General features: G+C 38.3%; 1 protein-coding gene across 1 annotated transcript; it reads left to right on the forward strand.

The window, feature by feature from the left end:
- The first annotated feature begins 935 nt into the window (after positions 1 to 935).
- LOC105251492 (protein stoned-B) lies at positions 936 to 16733 on the forward strand. Its single transcript, XM_011258348.3, has 13 exons — positions 936 to 1323; positions 6677 to 9397; positions 9695 to 10877; positions 11084 to 11545; positions 11628 to 11796; positions 12011 to 12209; positions 12445 to 12939; positions 13114 to 13348; positions 13474 to 13642; positions 13932 to 14046; positions 14342 to 14660; positions 14934 to 15144; positions 15501 to 16733. The coding sequence occupies exons 2-13, from the start codon at positions 6710 to 6712 to the stop codon at positions 15643 to 15645; spliced, it is 6390 nt and encodes a 2129-aa protein (XP_011256650.2). The 5' UTR covers positions 936 to 1323; positions 6677 to 6709; the 3' UTR covers positions 15646 to 16733.
- The last annotated feature ends 4559 nt before the right edge of the window (positions 16734 to 21292 follow it).

The following is a 21292-nucleotide window of genomic DNA, read 5'->3' on the forward strand; positions in this document are numbered from 1 at the left end:
CACATATGTATTGCGAGAGTCACAAGATTACACCAAATCTCGAAAATATGTCCTAAGAGAGTCCTGGTTGTAGAAGATAATATATATTGTTTCCATTGTTAAAAACTCTACCATCTACCTATGTTATATAATCACTTTTGTTCGTAAAGAAAATATTTCATCATCGATGACCAATTGTTCTCTCGTAATACTTTTGCACCGTACCCGACTTTATTCCCGTCTTCTTCTCTTAAATTTGCGTTTACCTTCATTTTTGCATGCGACTTGACTCGATCAGATCGCATCTTTTTCACAAGAAGGGGGTTGATGCGTTATTCGCGTTATAAAAGGTTTACTTATCGCAACATTTTACCGCGAGTTCGTCTCATTTTGCAGACGCTTTTTATAATACTTATACGAGATTTGTATTTTTTTAGGAGATTTATGCGATCATTGCGTACGTAATATCGACAGCGATGTTGGTCCATCAAGAGATACCGATGATGGAAGTCTAATCATACGCCGCTCAACAATTTACAATTAGGCTACCTTTCTCGGATTCGAAGAGTCCATGCTTTAGAACGACTCTAGATTGATTACCAGGAACCTAATTATACCCTAAATCGATATCGAATTGCTCAGTTAAATCGACGACGTCTCGTTTCATTTCCGGGAATTTAATCGATCTTCGTCAAGAGGACAATTTCAAATCGAAGAAACCCCCTTTCTCCGGCCCAGGAGGAACGGATGCTCCGAGTCTCCAGACTAGCGATGGAGCTCGAATAAATCCCCGAGTCGCCCCCTCGCTTTTCGGACGTCGTCCACGAGACGGTCGAGGCGGCCGTCGATTCTTGGGACCGCCGCCGTCGCTGGCGTCGCTGGCGGGGGCGGTGGGTGGTGCGATGGGCGCCGCGCATGTTTCTTCCCCGACGAGAAAACGGATCGATGCTGGAAATAGCTCGGGCCGCAGGAGAGAGTACGAGGTGAGTCGCCTTCGCTTTCGGCAGGGCCTCTCTCGATGCCCGCCGTCGCCGTCGCCGCCGCCGCCGCCGCTATCGTTGCTCGCCGCTCGTTTCCCGAAGGCGGATAAGCTTCCGCCCGCGTATCCACGTCGTCGCCGAGGACCCTCTGTCGGTTCGACCTCGCGGCGCGGCCGCCGCCGCCGCCGTCGTCATCGTTCTTCTCTCTTTCTCTCTCTCTCTTTCCCTCTCTTTCTCTCTCTCTCTCTTTCTCTCGAGCCGAGTACGCCGGTTGAACCAAGTACACCGGAGCCGGGGACCAAGCCGAGCGGGATGACGCGGAAAAAATGTGCGCCGTACCAACGTGGCTGATGAGGCTGAAATCGTGAGTATTACGTGTCATACATACGATACATGCACGTATATGCCAAGGGCACCCCCGTGCCTCGGAGCGACCGAGGGTGCCACCCTCGACGCTCTCGCTCCGATTGATCCGCCGCTCCGGAATCCCGAGGAGCGTTCGCGGGGTTGAAGAGGAACGCCGTTTCCACGCTGTCGAGGCTTTCGGGATTTTTCTTTTTCCGCCCGCAACAGGCGATCGTGGATTTCGCGTCTCGTTCGTTCGATTTCTCACTTTGACATCTGACGTAATCGTCGCGCGAATTATTTCGTTCCTGTTAGATTTTGCTCCAGATTCGGAAACGGCGTTCGACATTCGCGCATTAGACCAGGACGTGAATCTCTTGACTCTGATCTTCCAGGAGGACGTCTCTGTCAGTAGTGTATTATACTGTTATTATACTAGTTGCATGTTCAATTAGCTTCGTTGCAAATCGATGCTTTGCTTTCTGTGCTGCAGTTTACGAATAGATGTCCTTGATAGAAAACGTAGAAACATTTGGTTTTTGTTATATTTCTAATTATTCCGCGATGTTCCAGGAGAGGTATCGCGAGTTGCATTTATGCCCTACAATTCCAGATAACTATATTATAGTGCTTTAATATTAATTTGACAGCTTCCAATCACGATCTCTCACAATTGGCTTGATTTCTAAGCTAAATTTCGCAAAATGGCACATTTTCATCTCACGACCGGTTTTATTAGAATATTATAAGGTGCAAGAGAAGTCAATTAAAGATTAAAGATTCCTTAATTAAAGATTCGATTAAACTGTCGAAGAATCTTTCTACCTTCGCGGTCGAAATGTCAAAACATCTTGCGCGGAAAATCGATTCGTCGGGAAATTTCGAGAAATGGAGTTGTCAATGGTTGGCACGATGGTTTGTTTGTTCAAATCTTTCTTTCTGGCGCAGATAAAATTAGCACTCGTGCCGCTCCGCATGTTCCAGTTCGAGGCGCTCGTTGCTGCCCCTCGAACGTGCGCTTCGATGATAACCGCCGACAGAATACGCGATAGAATAGGATGCGATAATACTTGATCGATTCCGGAACGGCAAGGTCATTCTCGATGGTTTTTCGCGTATCGTTATCTTATCCCTCAATCAATTGCATCGCCAGAGAAACGTTTCGTTTAGTAGCCCTTCGTTAACACACTAGACGTTTATAAAGTATTGATTTTTATTGCCGCGTGTGTTGCGCATTATTTTATCCGTTCAAGTTTGTCGCTTCTCGCACGAAAATGTTTCTCGGAGATGCTGAAGAACGAGTGAAAAAAATTGACTGAAAAGATTCTGGCTTTAAGAAAAAATTAATTCTGAAGATATTCGAAAGAAAAAGCCAAAGGAAACTGTGAATATCTATATATTTATTTGATCTCGATGGATCGTAAATAGTTTTACGTGCCAAAGTGAATTTTTGCAAACACGTAAAATGATTTGTCGCTTCTCGCACGAAAATGTTTCTCGGAAATGCTGAAGAACGAGTGAAAAAATTGATTGAAAAGATTCTGGCGCTAAGAAAAAATTAATTCTGAATTTTATTCGAAAGAAAAAACCAAAGGAAACTGTGAATATCTATATATTTATTTGATTTCGATGGATCGCAAATAGTTTTACATGCCAAAGTGAATTTTTGTAAACACGTAAAATGAATATATTCACGTTGTTGCTTCCTTTTTCTCTCGATACCGAATTAATTGCGATTGAGAGATGAGATGTAGGAATTTGGATAATAAGTCCAAGTTTCTCTCTCGTACGGAAATTTTGCGACATATTTCCGGTGAATGTGTAAATGACAGGTGCACAGAACTACCGAAGGTACCCGCGAGGGATGTTGTTTCAACTAACGCCGGCTGACCTTTAGTTGCAGTGACTGCATGACAGATGCAATTGGTCTGAATCTTATCGTTTGTAATATGACCTAATTCAATAATAAGTAAGACGGACATCTTTTTATCGAATTTTTAATATAATTCCGCAAGCTGCTTTTGCCTCTCCACATTTTATATATATTTTTTTCTTTTTTTTTAAATATTTTCCTTTAAACATTTTACTTGAGAATCTAAAGTACCAGTCACTCACTATTTCTATTTAGTCTACACAAAATTAAAAATATAACAAAAATTGATAACGATGATTATTGATGAATAAAAGAACTCATAAATATATAAATTATTTTAGATATGAAAGAAAAATTTTATTTTTGAAATTCTGTGACAATATTTTAATTTGGATATTATGATATATGCGACATAAAAATTTTCTAAATATAAGACTAATGTAGATATGTGCTATTTTTCTTCTATTTGCTTCAAATTTTGTTTTTTTCTTTCTCACGGAATAACTTTGTACAAGTTACGATTTATGTATACAGATATTTTGTGGAAATAAATAGAAAAAGCTTGAAACAGATCTACATCAGCATATTTGATTTAAAAGGTAAATAACGAGTAGTGAGATTAAACGATGATAATTGAGATATGATAGCAATTATAATCATTAGAAATATTAATTGCTAATGAACTCTTCCGGCTAATAAATGAATTGCATCCTAATTAAGTTCCAGCGCTTCTATTATCGGAGATATTATATTGTTCCTATTTTATCGAAATATCTTTTTGAAATATTTTATCGATAGTATCGATCCATCGACGGTATAGGAACAGTATTATCTGGAGATAAAGAATCGAGCAGCCTGTTAGGATTTTTAATTGACAGAGATGAGTCTAGGTACATCAAGTATTGATGATATGCATAATTTATTTCCGTTTGACTGCGGGAAAAGCGAAGGAAGCGCTGATACAAGTCGCAGTCGATCGCGCGGCTTTAGAACATGTATAGAATCAGTCTGATTTAAGTTAAGATGCTTGAAGAATACGTGCTTGAGGAATTTTTCGCGACAATTTCTCATTACTTTTCCTCTAAAATTACTCGCCGCTATGATAGTTGTACGTGATACTACGACGTCTGCTATTTTAATATTAAATTTTTCTTAAAATCGATTTCTTTTATTTTATTTTCTTTATTGCAGTTTTAATATAACTTGCAGTTTTTTAATAATTAATATCTGTATATATTGATTTCTTACTGTTCTTTAATATTATTTTATAGCTCAAAAACTGTAATGGTGATATTAATAGCGTAATTTAATTAATAATTAATAACCATTTATGTATTTATTTTTTGTTTTTGTTTTTCTTAAAATCATTTTCTCTTTTACTTTCTTTTATTTGTAGTTTCAATATAGATATTAATTTCTTATCGCTTTAATGTAGCTTTAAAGTGCAAACTGTAAAGTGCAATGCAAAGTGTAATAATAATTCATAATTTATATTAATGAGCATATTATATTATATCAATTAGTGCAATTTATACAATTTCCTGTATTGAATATTTGATGATAGCGATGTAAAAGAAATTTCTTTTGGTCGCAAAAGTCTCGCTTCTTCTTCTTTCACGTATCGATTATAATTTTACCTATACTCGCGAATTTTTATATACATATATATTGCAGTGGAGTAGTAGAGAGTGCTACTTCGTAGCAGAGTTCGGTGAGCCATGGTAATGTAAGGGATGCAGGGAGGTGTAGAGGGGCCTCTCTCTCGTTATTACTACACGAAATAACATACATGTGGATTAATAAAAGATGGAACGTCACGTTTCAGAATATATGACCCAAGCTCTATCATCTCGTCTTCCATCTTTTTTAATATGCGTATCTCTCTTTTATTAAGAAACTAACGTTCCAGTTTACTCTCTTTTCTTTAGAAAAGCTACTTATTACAGGAACGCTGAAAACGAAAAACGAATTATTTTCACATACATTTTCACATATTGTGTCATTGATGACGCGTTATATTAATATTCTCGCTTGCATATCACATGCCGATATATTAATTGAGTTTTATCGACATAAAGTTCGATGCTCAAGTTGAATTAAAATGCAAATACGCACACGTAAACTTGTTATTAGTGTTAGCATATAACTCGTTTGTTTACGATCCATCGCATGACACACGTGATATGTTTAACTTAACATAAGAGGATTAAAAAAACATCTATAAATTGTTATACGCCCAGATGAAATAGAAATGTTTTGCAAATCATTCTCATAATTAATTCTCGAAAATATTTACAAAAATTGGTTATTTACATATATTCGATAATGTATACGCATAATATACATATACAATTTGCATTATTCAAAGCAATTTCTCTCTTTTTGAAATATGTATTATATTATTACTAAAGTTAATTTATGCTAAAATATGAAGTATCTTGGCAAAATTCCAGTCAAAATATAACTGATCTATCGGTTTTCTATTTAAAGCTTTAATCGATTCCGACTTTGACGAAATTGTTTACAAGAAAGTTAGAGACCGATTCACAAAACATCTTTGAGAAATAAAAGCTTTGAAAGTCATTTTGCTTTGTTTCCGTTGACTGTTATTTTTGCCCATCGAATAACTTAAAGAACAAGGGAAAAACACGTTCGGTTACTGCACTGTGATCGATCGGCCTCTTTTGGCAATGATCCCGCATGATTGCTATTCCGAGACACAGATTTCTATCCAATAATAAATTGATTCGGTGATTCGACATTACTGTTTCTGCGGAGATTCAAAATTAAATACGAAAAATCTGGATTATTTATTATATTCAAATGTAAATATTTAAAATTGTTTATTTTTGCGTCACATATTTATTTACGCAATTACGATCACGCATATAATTAAATATTGAATATTGAATTCCAAGAAATCAAAAGTCGGACATTTAAAAAAATTTTTTAATATCGATATATTTTTCCATCTACACAGAAAAAAAGGACATTCTTGTTTCGAAAATATATTTAGTTTTAACATGGAAATTTTGAAATAAGATTATATTGCGTTAATTAAAGAAAAATATAATTGCTTGAATAATTGCTTACTTGAATGAAGCCATTTTATATAGTTCAATCAAGAAAAATATATTTTTACGATTTAAGATTTAATTTTCTTGAATGGAAAAGAAACAATGTTAGATAGAAGATAACATTTTTAAATCAAAGATTATAATTTTCTTAAAGTAGATTTAAATAATTATATATTCTTGAGATGACAATTATAATAGTAAAATAAGACTATAATATTGTTGAAATTTAAAATAATTAAATTCTTCTAAGAAGATTATAAATTGTTGCATATATATAAAACAATGAATGCGTTAATTTAAGTATATAAATTTTGATTTGACACTTATTTTTTTTCTATGAATCGTAATAAAAAGTATTTGAATAGAATGTTGAAATTCCGCTGTATTTTCGTGGCCAGATAACCCAGATTTTTGTTTGCCAGGAGCCTCTCGCACACCACGGTAGGTCTTAGAGGATGCACAAGCTAGCCAAAGGCCTGAAGAAGAAGAAAAAGCCGAAGAAGGGCAAGAAGGGCGCGGAGGAGGAATTCGATCCGGAGGAGCTCGAGCGTTATCGGCGCGAACGGGCGGAAGCCCAACAGAAAGCCGAGGAGTCCGGCGAGTCGACCGCCGGTTCCGACGAGTGGAAGAAGTTCCAGGCTCTGACTGCCGGCGTCGACTCGGTTTTGAGAAAGACCCAGGATGATCTCGATCGGATAAAGTCCACCTCGTTCTTCCAGCGAAAAGCGCCGTTGGAAGAGAAGAAGTCGTTGAAGGCGAAGCAAGGCGAGGACTCCAAGTCCGCGAAGAGGTGGGTGGGTTTCGACGCGGAGGGGAATCCAATCGAGGCTGCGCCACCGGAGGTCGACGGTCAAGACAAGAAGAAAGAGGGAAGACCGCTGATCAACGAGGACGGTTTTGTAGATGTGCCGGAAGACGAGGATGAACAGGAGGATTCCGCCGACGAAGACATCTTCGACACCACTTACGTTGATGTTCTTCAGAATATCGATGTTCAATTAGCTTACATTCCGGATAGTCCGACCGAGGAGGAAGCCGGCGACGATCCGTTCGATACCACCAACGCTGACAAGGTTCTTAAGACAGTCGACAAAAAGGGCAATAAATTAGTCAGTTTAGGCAATGCCGTGGAAGTACTATCGGGAAGAATCGATCATGTAAGCACTTGCAAGCTTACCAAAGGGAGGCGACCGAGACTTCAGCAAGATCTGTTGTTGGACGATTTCGAAGAAGCGGAACAGCCTTCGGAAGCTGTTGCAACGGAACCAGTGAATGTAGAGAAAACTCTGCTGGATGACGATAGTGATTTTCCTGACATTCCTGTCGATTTGACAAAATTACCGCCTGTATTACCAAGACCGGTCACCCCTGTCACCCCTCTTCAGGAAAATACAACATCGATAGCTGCGGAGAAAACTTTGAATGGTCCATTGGATATCTCTGAATTCGAGGTGCTAAAGGAGAAGACTGTCTTGGAGGAGATTCCCGATTTGGACGACGCCGAATTCGATTTGAACGCTGCACCCGATGAACCAGCTCATCTCGAGGAGGCCAACGATCCATTCGCCGCGAAGGAACCCGAAACGGTCGATTTTCAAACAGAGATAATCGAAGCTAGTTTCGAAGCGGCCACCTTCGTCGACGAAGCCGATCCATTCGACACTACATTCGCGGATAATATTTTGCCGGGTAAGACGGAATTGAAGTTTATCGAGAAGGAACTCGAAGAACTGCCCGTTTCGGAAGTATCTATATCCCTGACCGATCCTGCTGGCTTCAACAGAGATTATGAAACAGGCTTGCTAAAATTGGATGACGAGGAGAAGAATGATCATGATAATCTACAGTTACTTAAGAAGGATCTATTAGACGGTTCCACGACTGATCTTAGCCAGTTAGCGGATCAACCGATCGCACCAGTCGAGGAAATTACGTACGTTGATCCGTTCGATACATCTGCAGTAAAGGAGCTTCCACCTGGCAAAACAGAGCTCAAGGTGCTGGAAAAGGAATTGCTCGGCGAACAGTCTAACAATTGCGTTGAAAACGACAACGACGATGATGACGACTTCAATCCGAGAAAGGATGAGGTGTCAGTAAAACAACCACCTGCGAGACCACCTGCGCCAGTTAAGTCCGTCTTCGAGATTAATTTTGACGAAGAGAATACCAAAGTCGAAGCGATACCAACGGATCTCGTGAGGAAAACCTCGCGGCCGGAGGTTCTCGAGTTAGCTCCGACCAAAGCTGTCGCATTCGAGTTGCCGACTCCATCGAAGAGACCCGACCTTCTCGCAACCACTGAAGAGGAGAAAACCCTACCTTCCAAGCCGCTAACGCCATACTACTCACAAAAGTCTATAGAAGAGGCATTGCCGTTGGAGGAGGAGGAAGTAGATGTCGATCCGTTCGACACAAGTTTCGTCAACAGCGTCGCGCCAGGCAAGACAGAACTCAAGCTCATCGAGTCGGAGTTGCTGAAGCAGGAATCTAGATTGCCTCACAGTTTGAGTGACTACGATTTCGATCCAAGATCCGCTGCGGAGCCGATCAGAAGGCAGAGCGATTTTACCGCTACTTCGGTTGCGCCAAGTAGTTTAAAACTCGCGCAGCTGCAGTCGTCTTTGATACAGAAGGTCGAAGAGGAAGTGATCGCGAAGCACGAGCCACAGAGGCAAGAGAGCTTGCTAGATGCTGAAGTCGAAGTTGACGCAAAACCTTTGACACCTAGAATCGAGAGCAAACCTATCGAGGAGGAGGAAATTTCCTACTCAGATCCCTTTGATACCTCCATCGCGACTAACATCCTTCCAGGTAAAGCAGAATTAAAAATATTGGAAAGCGAGTTAGAACAGATCCCTCAGCAACCTCCGCCGCGTCCTATCAAGCTACCCGCTGTGGTGCCAACTATCCCGGCACCGACAGTTCCGGAAATAGACGATTTTGATCCAAGGGCGAACGAACCGAAAGAGTCTAAGGACTTTTTGTCCTTGGACGGGCAGGATCCCGGAGATAAAGTACTAACGCCGCTCCAAAATAAAGACTTTAGTTTAGACGACGACGTGGATCCTTTCGATACAAGCTTCGCGACTATCGAGCCTGGACAAACTGAATTAAAGCTGCTCGAGTCAGAATTGATGAAATAATACAGCTCTTACAAAAGCTTTTTTCTACGATATCTTTAAAGAAATCTTTCAACGATCTGATTGTCGCATTGCTTAACATAAGTGTACACATTGAACCTTGAAGTTTCACGAAGAACTGTTTAAATCTATAAACTCTACTCGTTACATGTGTTACCAGTAATCTCTGTGTTAAAATTGAAGATTTTCAAGAAACACGCGCGAACAACTGACTTAAAATTATTCCCAATGATATCTACATCTAATATCACACAAACAGCCTGAAATCGTTCATTCTACATTTTGGCAAACACATAATTCCAAAGATTTCGCTCAAATTTTATCGACCGTTATAATAAACTCTTCATTGAAGAATCTCTAGTCGGCTTATCGAGTTCGATCATCATGGATTCCAAAGGCGGTAATCCATTCTTGATGGATGATTACGCGGCGCCGCCAGAGAGCGGCCTGCCTCCGCAGAGTTCTAACCCTTTCCTTCAAGATTTTGCCGAAACGACGACTTCCAGCGCGGGCGAGAATATTTTTCTTAATTTCGGTAGCGATGAGACATACGAGCCACCGGTGTCCATCAACTCTACTAATCCGTTCGCCTCCTTTGGCATCGAAAGTAATGTTCCGGACGCTGGGTTCGGAACGACCACCGATATTGATACGCCAGCAACCAACGTCTTCACTAGCCAATCATCCAATATCTTTGTCACGTCCGACAACGCGAATGTAGATCTATTCGGTACGATTACGACGACAACGACAACGACGACGACCATGACGACGACGGTGGAGAAACAACCGGCGACAATTGTCAGTCCGCCGCAACAACTGGCGTCAACGCCTCCATCAAGGAATGGAAAACCACCGTCGAGACCACCGCCGCCCAGACCGCAGCCACCGCCGGTGCCACCCGCTAAAAACACAAAAGACCTGATACTGTCAGTTACGGGTGCTATGGATGCCACTTCGAATCATCTTTTAGATCGCTTGCAGATGACTAGAACGCCCAGCCCGACGCTGATGCATTCCCCATCGCCTACCCCAGAGCACAGTTTCGCCGATCTGCTGGACGTCGATAGCAACGTGCCGGATCTTATTCCGGATGACAACATCAAGACTATTGAACCTGCGGGCAATCGAGATATCATGGATCTCTTCGATGCGCCAAACGCAGATGTCACCGCGTCCACCATCTTCTCCACTTCCATGACTACCACGGGCACCACCAGCCTCGTCACTGGCATAACCGCCATGCAAGACAATCCCTTCGCAAGTATGAGCGAGGAAGCGGCGCTTCCAGTCTCCCAAGCACAACCTGCTTTCGGAATGGAATATCCAAAGGATACCGTCAGTAGTGAAAAACGGCCTTCGATAACTTCCAGTCCTTTTGCGGATATCGAAACGGAAGTGAGAAGACCTAGCGCTGTTTTAGATCTCACGGAACCTGCTCCTCCTGTTCAACCTGCATCGGCTACTGAACTCTTCCAAGGTTGGTTAGAAAAAAATTGTTTCTACTTTCTTGGAATTAAAAAAAAAAAAATGAAGTAAAGAAATAATAATTATAAAGTATTGGAAATGAAACATTAATTTTTGTGATAGTTAAATAATATTAACTACTTAAATTATTATATTTTCTAAATTTTATATAAATAATCAAGCGATTTATAATTTATTTGTACATTCTTTTTCATTCAGGAGAAGAGCAAGTTTCTGCCAATACTGATGTCAACTTTTTCTCCATGACCGACACTACCACAGCAACGCCGTTCGGTGTACCTGAAGTCACCTCCGCGCCTTTCGCAGCTGCAGCGACTGCTCAGCCCTTGTTCGCGACGTCAGAGATCACGCAACCCGTTCGGGATGTTTTCGCCTCGGATCTGCTGGGTGATTTCGGTGAATCGACCAAAGAGATTGATAGCGGTCTAATATCCACTAGTCCGATTCCTGGAACAGAGTTTCCCGGCAATGAAGCTTACCGACCCGAAGAGCAGCTGGATAACTTTGCCGCTACGACTAAGGCGATCGAGGATACCGGCGATTCGTTCGATGCCTTTGCATCCAAGTTTGATAAAGCCGCCGAACCGGAAATCAACGGGGGAGATCCCTTCCTGGATGCCTTCGGTGGCGGACCGACCGCCATGGACACTTCTAGCGATGGTAGATAAATCACGAAATGCACGAGGATTACAAGTTTAAATAGAATGCACCTAATTACTTATTGCGATTTTATTTTTCTCAGTTTGGGGAGATTCATCAGTGGCTGGCTCGGAAACAGCAGTTACCGGTTTCGGTGAATCTGACGGTTTCGACTCCTTCTTGAGCATGACAGCTCCGCCGCCAGACACGAAAGTGAAGAGGGCCGAGTCTGCAGAGTCGGATGAGGGACCGGATTTCAGTGTATTTATCAAGTGAGTGAGAGAAGAAAGCGTAATCATTTATTCCAAATCAGAAATTTCGAGTCTATAATAATCACAATTATTTAATATTGCCGGAAATCTAAAAATTTTCATGAAATCTTTCCTCTGAATTACTGCATAGATTATATTCAAAAATATAAGATTTTTATTTCTTCATTATACATAATGCTTATCTAATGCATATCTAATCTTTGATTCATCTAAGACCGAAAGAAGGGGATCAGATGGCAATGACAGAAAGCGGGCCTGTACCTACCTTAGCACCACCGCCTAAGAGTCCGCAGGTGGTTGCGTACACGGATTCCTCACCGCGTTTCAATCCGTTCGATAAATCCGGAATTGCGCAGGATGCTGCGGTATCCGAAACCGCTCAAACAGCCGAGATGGCTAGGACAGATTCCCAGGTATTCACGCATTAATACCATGCGTTACGTCTCGCATTCCTCTAAATTAATTCTCTCTATTGCTACTACATTTTATACAATACTTTATTTTTCTTTGAATAAACATCACTAAAATAATATTTAAAAAATCGAAAAGTCATATAGCTTAAGCTAAAATAAATATGCACATAAAAATATTATATATATTATATATATATATTTATATACACATAAAAATAAAAAAATAATTTTTAAGGAAACTCCGCCTACTCCTTTATTCGACGAGGACGTTAGTCAACCGCTCGAGGACTTTCCGAGGGTAACTTATATCGGAGACGGTTGGGAGATGCAGTTGCGACAGCCGAACAAGAAGAAAATCACAGGGCAACGATTCTGGAAGAAGATATTCGTCAAACTTGTTTATCAAGCCGACAGTCCAATCCTCCAGCTATTCAATAATAAGGACGATAAAGATCCGTTTCAAGAATTACCTCTGCTCACTTGTTATTCGGTTTCGGACATCGGCGCCCAGCAATTCGATCAGTACGGAAAGATCTTTACGGTGAAATTGCAATACATCTTCTACAAGGAGAGGCCGGGCGTGCGACCCGGCCAGGTTACGAAAGCGGAAAGGATCACGAACAAGCTGAGCCAGTTTGCGGCTTACGCTATACAAGGGGACTATCAGGGCGTTAAAGAGTTTGGCAGTGATCTGAAGAAACTGGGTCTTCCTGTTGAACACGCACCTCAGGTAAATTATTTTACTTTTCAATTTTATTTTACTTTTCAATATATTGAAAGGACTAAAATACTTTATATTGCATTATAAAATATTTTAATTTATAGTATGTTTAATAATTATGTATATTATAATGATAAAATTAAAATCACGAGCGTATATCAATTTCCGTTAAACATTTCACAGATCTCGCAGCTATTCAAACTCGGTTCCCAATGTTACGAGGACATGAAACAATTCTCCTGCGCCATTGAAGAGGCTCTCTTCAGGTTACCGGCGATCCGCGATCGAGCACTAAATTACAAAATGGAAGAAGTCCAGATAACGGTCGTAGACGAGTTGTATGTTGAGCAAAGTTCCGAGGGTCACGTAGACAAACAGATCGCACGTGTTCGTCTTTTCTTCCTGGGATTCCTTTCTGGTAGATATTATGAATACATATATGAGATGGTTTTCTTTCCTCGCATAAGTTACGTCATAATAATTTTTTTCTTATTTTTTCCTCCATTTGAATCTAATGTAGCACAAATATTTGATCTCTTTTAGGTATGCCTGACATAGAATTAGGAATAAATGATATGTGGCGACAAGGTAAAGAAGTCGTCGGCAGGCACGACATTATTCCGGTCGTAACGGAGGAATGGATTCGTTTGGAGAATGTCGAGTTCCACTCCTGCGTACAGCAGGACGAGTATGAAAAATCGCGGATAATCAAGTATGTATACCGTTGAAATTTTATTGCGATAAAACCGAGAGATAAATGCGACTTTGCTAATAATTTTAACGATTCCTTAATTGTGCAATTATAAAAATAATGCAATAAGTATTAGCGATTGTAATAAAATTAAATGTTTACGTGTGGATGAAATTTAATATATATTCTTGTGTGTGTGCTTTAAGAAATTAATTAATTAACGATTTATTTGTTTTTTAATCTGCAAATATGCATGTGAAATTATATGTAAATTCAATTTATAATTAAATTTGCACTAACACATTCTAAGGTTCAAGCCGCCTGATGCATGTTACATTGAATTGATGCGGTTCCGTGTAAGGCCGCCTAAAAACAGAGAACTGCCGCTTCAGCTAAAAGCTGTTATGTGCGTTACTGGGAACAAGGTAAGCTTTATTTTCCATAATTTTTCAACTTTTTAAACTTTTCCACGTTCTCTCGATATTTATATAAATAGAAACTAAAACTTGTAGTTTTCATTGCTTTTAGCAATACATCTTTCAACGTATTTTTCGTTTCATCATGTTGTCGTATTCATTGTCATTTTCTCTTTATTTTATTATAAAAATGTACCATTGAAATAAAAGTTTGATAAAAAGTTTCCATTAAAGTTTCTTCGTGTTTTCCAATTTTAGTTTCTGCAATCGTAGACTTGTCTGACTTCTTTCTACGTGTTATTAGGTGGAGTTGAGAGCGGATATTCTCGTGCCGGGTTTCGCATCCAGGAAACTGGGCCAAATACCATGCGAAGACGTGATGGTTCGCTTTCCTATACCCGAATGTTGGATTTACCTCTTCAGAGTCGAGAAGCACTTCAGGTACGGCTCGGTGAAATCGGCGCATAGGAGAACCGGAAAGATCAAGGGTATCGAGAGGTTCTTGGGTGCTGTCGACACGTTAGAACCGCAGTTAATGGAGGTCACTTCCGGTCAGGCAAAGTACGAACATCAGCATCGCGCTATCGTCTGGAGGATGCCTAGGCTGCCTAAAGAGGGACAAGGTATTCTCTGCCTGCATTTTTTTATTTAAAGAGAAACACTGGTCAATTTTATCAATTCTTCATAATTAATATTTGTAAAAGATTTCCGCAATTAGATCTTTTGGGGAAATCTAAATATCTTAATAACATATTTGATAGAAAATAATATTTATTTAGATTCTATATAAAAAAAAACGCGACACAAACGGAAATATCAGCAGAAGCTGCAGTTTGAATATATTGCGTGTTCGAGCCAGTTTTGTTGGCTCTCTTCCAATTTTGTTTTATTTCCAGGCGCATATACGACGCATCAGCTGGTTTGCCGTATGGCTCTTACATCCTATGATCAGATCCCCGAAAATCTCTCGGAGTACTGTTACGTGGAGTTCACGATGCCGGCGACCCAGGTCTCCCATACCACCGCGAGGAGCGTCAGTCTCCAAAATAGCGACAGTGATTCGCCTCCGGAGAAGTATGTCCGAAATTTATCGCGTCACGAGTACAGGTAAGTCCAGAGGTTTTATCTCGATGAAAACTACGTAAACTAAAAATTTTCTAAATAGCCATTACGTTAAAACGCTTCGATATTAATATGTCAATTCGCGCCGCTCAAATCTGATCATTTATTTCCTATATTGATTTATAAGGAAAGGACGATAAATATATCGGTGTATTTATTCGCGAAAGATTTGCCTTCAAGTTGCATAATAATTCCGAAATGAGAAGCTCCAGATAAGAGCTTAATATAATAACGATTCCAAGTAAGGTTCATTTCTATCTTCTTCAGGGTTTTTTTCTTGTCGCTCTTTAATCTTAAATTTTCGAGTATAATGCCTATATTTTTTATTAAACATTACTTAGGGTGGGAATCGAGCATACGCAGGGCGAAGGGCCGGGTGCTTACGTTGCGGCGACAATCGCGAAGAAGATACCGGAAAGCACGCCGGAAGCTCACAGCGAGGCGTCCGACGCGGCAGCCGAATCTGATTCCGATTCCTCGGAGTAATGCGAATAATCTCGGTCGCTGGATCGACATGGATCGAACGTCGTACTGTAATAATTAGCGTATACCGCCGAGACGAGAAAGAAAGAAGGAGGGAGAGGGAGGCAAAAGAGAGACGCAAGAGAAACTAAAGAGGACGCGTTACGTAAGTCGAGATCGGTGAGGAGCATATGGCCGAGTCTAGTCGTTTATAAGACGTGAATATAAATACTGTATCATGTATTAATCTGTATACAGAGAGAAAATGTGCGCGCGAACGCGGGGATGTTTTGTAAATCGCCGATAAATTGCGGATAATCTCTTTCTGCACATGTGTGCGAGAGCGTAATAACTTTGCGCGTTAAGTTAACGTTCGAAATTATGGACGAATAAAATGGAAGCAGGTCAGCAGAGATCTGAGCTCAGTCGATTTACCAGGAAGCATCTTCAAAAATGTGGCACACAAGAACACGCAAATTATCCTAAAACTGTGTACGATCAGAGTCACGTAGATCGCGAGAATAAATCGTCTGAGATCTTTCATTCACCGAAAAAAAATAAAGGGAGATTGTTCTTGATTTTTAGACATTTTCGCATCTATTCGATTTTCTTAGGACTGGATGATGCTTTTATTTCAATTGGATCTGTAAGACGTAGCAAAATAATATTACAAGCAGGCGATTCGCGATGCATTTCGTCCGTATTCGCGCGCGATAATTATAGTGGTTATAATGAAAAGTAAAGTAAAAAAAGAAGAAAATTTGTGAAAAATGGAAGGACAATACCGCTTTTTCGTTCCGTTTAGCTTGTTAAGTCGTAACACTCGCGATGGAAAGCTTTGTGTTCATTGTGATACACGTTCATGATGACGTTTCAAAGGCTCATCGACATTTTGAATCGCGATTATAACAATGAAAATTCATTATTGACGATTAAACATTCGCGTGCTTTTTTAAACAGTCGGATCGTAAATATTACACTTCATTTTCCGTCCAAAAACTTGCATCAGAATTATTTAAATCTAGCTTCCAAAACTCTTCTTTCCATCTATCACAAGGCTGACTATTTCCACAAATTATTAGATTATCAATTGATCATAAAACATGATGTAAAATTTATTTAAATATTTTAAAAGATTTAATTTCATCGTAAATTTAATAAAATAATGTTATCGTATCTCTTGATAAATTACTTGAAGGAAATATTATTCGCAGCAAAGAGAAAGATACAGACAACGCATACATATACGTTGCATTAAATTATCCTGTCGTTGCGATCAGAGAGCAATGATTTGTTAGATGCCGTTATGGTTTTATAGACGCAAGCATATCTCATTGTTTTTTGAGCTTATAGAGGATCTACGCATACCGTTATCTAGTCGCTAGTTGATATTAAGTATATAAATCAATTTACTCGTGTGCGTTCTATAAAATATTCTATAGGATAGCGGGCAACAATGATATATGAGGTACCGACAATTCTACAATATTGAAATGTCCATCGTATGTGGGTAATATTATCATATTAGCTCAATGAGAATGCGATAAGTTCATAAGATTGCGAGAGATACGTCTAGTCTTTAATAGTATTCGTTATCTAAGTGTTAATAATCTCTAAGCGCGATAGCATTAGTTATAGTACAATCTCTAGAGATGTAAGTTTCCGTTTTTGTTATCGTTTTATTTTCGCCTTTTTCCGGTCGGTCACAACACAGTACCGACTTGTGGCAGAAAAGCAGCATCACCAAATATTAGGATTAAGATCTACCGTACTAGTGGCATAATTATACGCGAGATTTCGAGCGAGAGATACATAATTTAGAGAGAGATCTCCGTTAATTATCCATGAAATATAAAATAAAATTCTCGTCGCGCGTTTAGTAAACATTAAGGTATATATTGAAAATGATTAGAGACGTAAGTTTCAGTTATGTTTTAAATTTTTCGTTGACATTCTCAACCTGCAAGAAAGGTCAGAAGAGTTGATTCTAGTCCCTAGCTATTAAGAGACTCGTACGACACGGACGGATATATCGTCGATCGTACATTAGTTCAATAAGATTTAGATTAAGGCTCCAGATTATAAGCGCAACTTCTACCGTTGTTCGGCAGCGAGTAACGATATAAGGACGGCCAAGTAATTAATAGCGCCTGTTAGTTGTTGATTGCTACTCTGATCCTCGACAACGCATAAATTTCTGATATTTCCTCGTAAATGTCGCATCAAATCGCACTTTTGATTCGCGAAATATTTCATGTAAATAAAAAAATCGTCATTTTTAACAGAGACAAAGAAACCATTTTTTTTATATAACTAAAAATAAAAACAGATAACATATAAGTTCATTAAAAACAACACAAGGTTAAAAGAAGAATTATTTTTATTGATGCTGAAACTTTTATTAAATTAAACATTATTAATTATATTTTCCCGATTTTTAATATTTCGTATAATTTCAATATTCGAAAATTGCATTCTTTTTGTATAACAAAGAGACTTTTCTCTTTCTTTGTTGAAACATAAAAAAATGTTTATACGTAATAATTTGTCACGGTGTGCCGAAAGTTTTAAGAGAGTACACGCGAGAAATACTACAAACCTAAATCGGATCCAACGATGCTCCTCGCTCTTTGAAACAGCGCAAAGCTTTTCGAGTTACAGTGTCAAGGTTTATTTGAGTTTGGTGTCTTAAACGGATTTTGGGCAGGTTTTTCCTTTGCAGGAGCCTGCACCAAGACGTGACGTTTCCAGCTCGTGATCTCAAAATATGCATAATCGTACCGTCGTGCGATCCAGAAACGGCGTTCGTGTATCTAAGCAAAAAAGCATATAAAGTACAGTTAAGCATTGCATGTATAGATTTTAGGAAAGGATAACAGTAGAGTTAGAGCGAATAAAAGAGCGGCTTTGACATGTTTACAATGATTCTGGAAAAGAATGATTGGCGAGGAGAAAGAGAGACAAGAAATCATACGCGAATGTGAAACGAATTTTAAGCATTTAATAAAGGCAAGTTGACACTTGCTACGTATTTGTTGTATGATTCTGCATACGTTTTTGCCTCTCTGATAGTTTTTCTAAAGAGAAAGAAGGTAAACGTGCGTGAGAAAGGCAAACGCGTAAAAAAAGTTATGAAAATGTTATATAAATCGTCTCTTTAAAGTATTACACTTTATAAACGACACATTATATAATGCAATCTGTTGATTTCATTTACAATTGTATTTTAATACAGTCATGCCAGTTTATCGATAACAATATGAACAATATAAATCGAGAGTTATAGCGAAATGTGATGGTACTCTCTATATACTTCTGTAAAAAAGCATAGCCTTTTGGTGTTAGTGTGTATGCAGCGGAATAGACGCGAAAATTTAGCATCACAACCCCCTCATTGCGATAATATATAAATGTATCATGTGCGTATATTGACCACTCGAGAGGAAAAGCATTATTTATCTCCGTATAATAAATCAAGTAGAAATCAAGTAGGGTGGATAATAGATCTAAACTCTGTTGATCTGATATTTGACATAAGAAATAAATATTTTAAAGGAACAAGCCGTAGAATATATATTATATAACCGTTGTCCTTATCGTATTGAAAAAAAAGAAAATGTTCTGTACAGGTAAAAAGTCTGTAAAGATAAAGTTTAGCCGCGCTTTTTTGTGAGAACGATATGTAAGATTTAAGAGTAAGAAAAGTGGAATGTATCTTGATAAGTAGCAGTTGTGTGCACGTAGTTGAGAGAATAACGTGTGTTTTCTTTGGAGAACATTGCTTCGTTTCGATTGCCCTTAAATGAGATCATCGAGAGAAGTTTTATTGTAGCCTTTTTTTACCTGCATATTCGCCAAAGAGAGCTAATGTTGGGACAAAAATTATGTTGCACGGTATATTCTTTTCTCTAATATATTTAAAATGTTAAGTATAATTATATTGATATCGATGTGTCAAGTTTTCCTAAATTGTTTCCAAAGATTTATTTTCTCGATCGCGAGACGCGTTGTCATAAAGATTCTTCCAAAGATATTGAACTCTATGTAAAATTCGAAATGTGTTCAAAGTTGGTAGGGCTTTAGATTATATTAAAATTCGGCATAGAAAAATATTAAAATAAAAAATATACATGTATATTCACATGTTATTAATTTAATATTGATTAGTTGCAGATGATAACATTTAAGGGTTAATCGACATCGATATCAACGCAAAGAAAAAGCTGAAAAACGTATGTGTACCACTTTGTCCTATTGTGGCAAGCAGTAATTAATGTATACAGACATGCTCGAATAAATAACTTACGTTACATATCGTAAACCAGAGCTTTTTATAGAACACAGCACGCGGCCCTCATGCACATTTCGACCAATCAATATACTTTGAAATTTGTGCGGAAACATGGTAGCAAAAATGTCTCTTTCTTTCGCGAATGTGCTTTCAAACAATTTGAAAATACATATAGGAGACACATATGCATGTATACATATAAGTTGTCGCAATATGAAAGTGTTTTCCTAATTTTTAATTGACAGAATTTATATTAAAAATTTTCAACATTTACGCTTTTATGTGAAAAAGGATAAATTAAAGAGAAAAAATACGAACAATAGGCAATGCGATTGTAAAATTAACAGTCCCATATACATAATTTAAGAAGTCATGATTGTTTTGGTAAAAAGAAAAAACAAATTTAATAAATAGCATTGATATTTTTTTGGTACAAAGAAAAATGTGTTTTCTGGAAAACATCGAATATGCTTTAAAATACAATAATGATAAGGAATGTTATTGTTATTGTTATGAAGTCAAATTGATTCACTCATTTGTTGCAAATTTCTTAACCGTTAGTTACCGGAAGCATAAACACTTTTATATAATAATGTATATAATAATATACCTGACCAGTACTCTATTGGTGGCCAGCAATTCTCTTCCTACATAAAATTTATGGCGTAATAATATGCTGTCAGAAGCACGATACATATATAGTGTTGGTATTATATTTCGCTATTCTCTAACGTTTCCGCAAATTGTAATTCGAATTATGAATTTTCTGCGGCGATTGTTATAAAGAAAAATATGTTATGAAAATCATTATTCATCATAGAATCTTTCTACTAGAATTTTGATTGAATTTAAAAAATTGCGCATTTTCATGTAAAACAAAAATATTTAAGAGAATATCTTAAGTATACTTAACGATTCAGATATATTTTTCGAGTATAAAAATTTCAAAATTATTAGAGTTATCTTTTTAAATAAATGCGACATTCTATTAAAAAAGAGCTCTGGATAAAAGACCTGATACAAGATAAGTTACACGATCACAAATTTTTAAGGATCAATGAAAATCGAACAAACAACATTAAAATGAGACTTGAGAGACTTTTTAGTATTTATATGATTTCTTGAAGAAAGTGTACAGAAAATAATGTTAGAGAAAAGAACTTGAATATTTTTTGGACAACTTTTGCCTTAAAATAACACGAATCATTGTCAGATCTCGCATTTCGAATAGCGAGCAACTATAATTTTTGACGAGTTCGGAGAATTAATTAGCTTAATTTCGTAATATGACCGCATAATATTTTAAATATGATGCCTATAATTCGCATAATTGTTGCATGTACGTTTTCCGCTCGCGTGAGCGTCCGCGAATTGATGTAA

Source organism: Camponotus floridanus, unplaced genomic scaffold (assembly GCF_003227725.1).
Source record: "Camponotus floridanus strain SB8 unplaced genomic scaffold, Cflo_v7.5 scaffold27, whole genome shotgun sequence".
NCBI classification, from domain to species: domain Eukaryota; kingdom Metazoa; phylum Arthropoda; class Insecta; order Hymenoptera; family Formicidae; genus Camponotus; species Camponotus floridanus.

Bases quoted from the DNA above. Each gene is read 5' to 3' on its own strand.
- LOC105251492 (XM_011258348.3), top strand. From the start codon at position 6,710: ATGCACAAGCTAGCCAAAGGCCTGAAGAAGAAGAAAAAGCCGAAGAAG. The intron at 11,546-11,627 runs GTAGATAAATCA...TATTTTTCTCAG, and splicing joins CATGGACACTTCTAGCGATG to TTTGGGGAGATTCATCAGTG. The intron at 12,210-12,444 runs GTATTCACGCAT...ATAATTTTTAAG, and splicing joins TGGCTAGGACAGATTCCCAG to GAAACTCCGCCTACTCCTTT.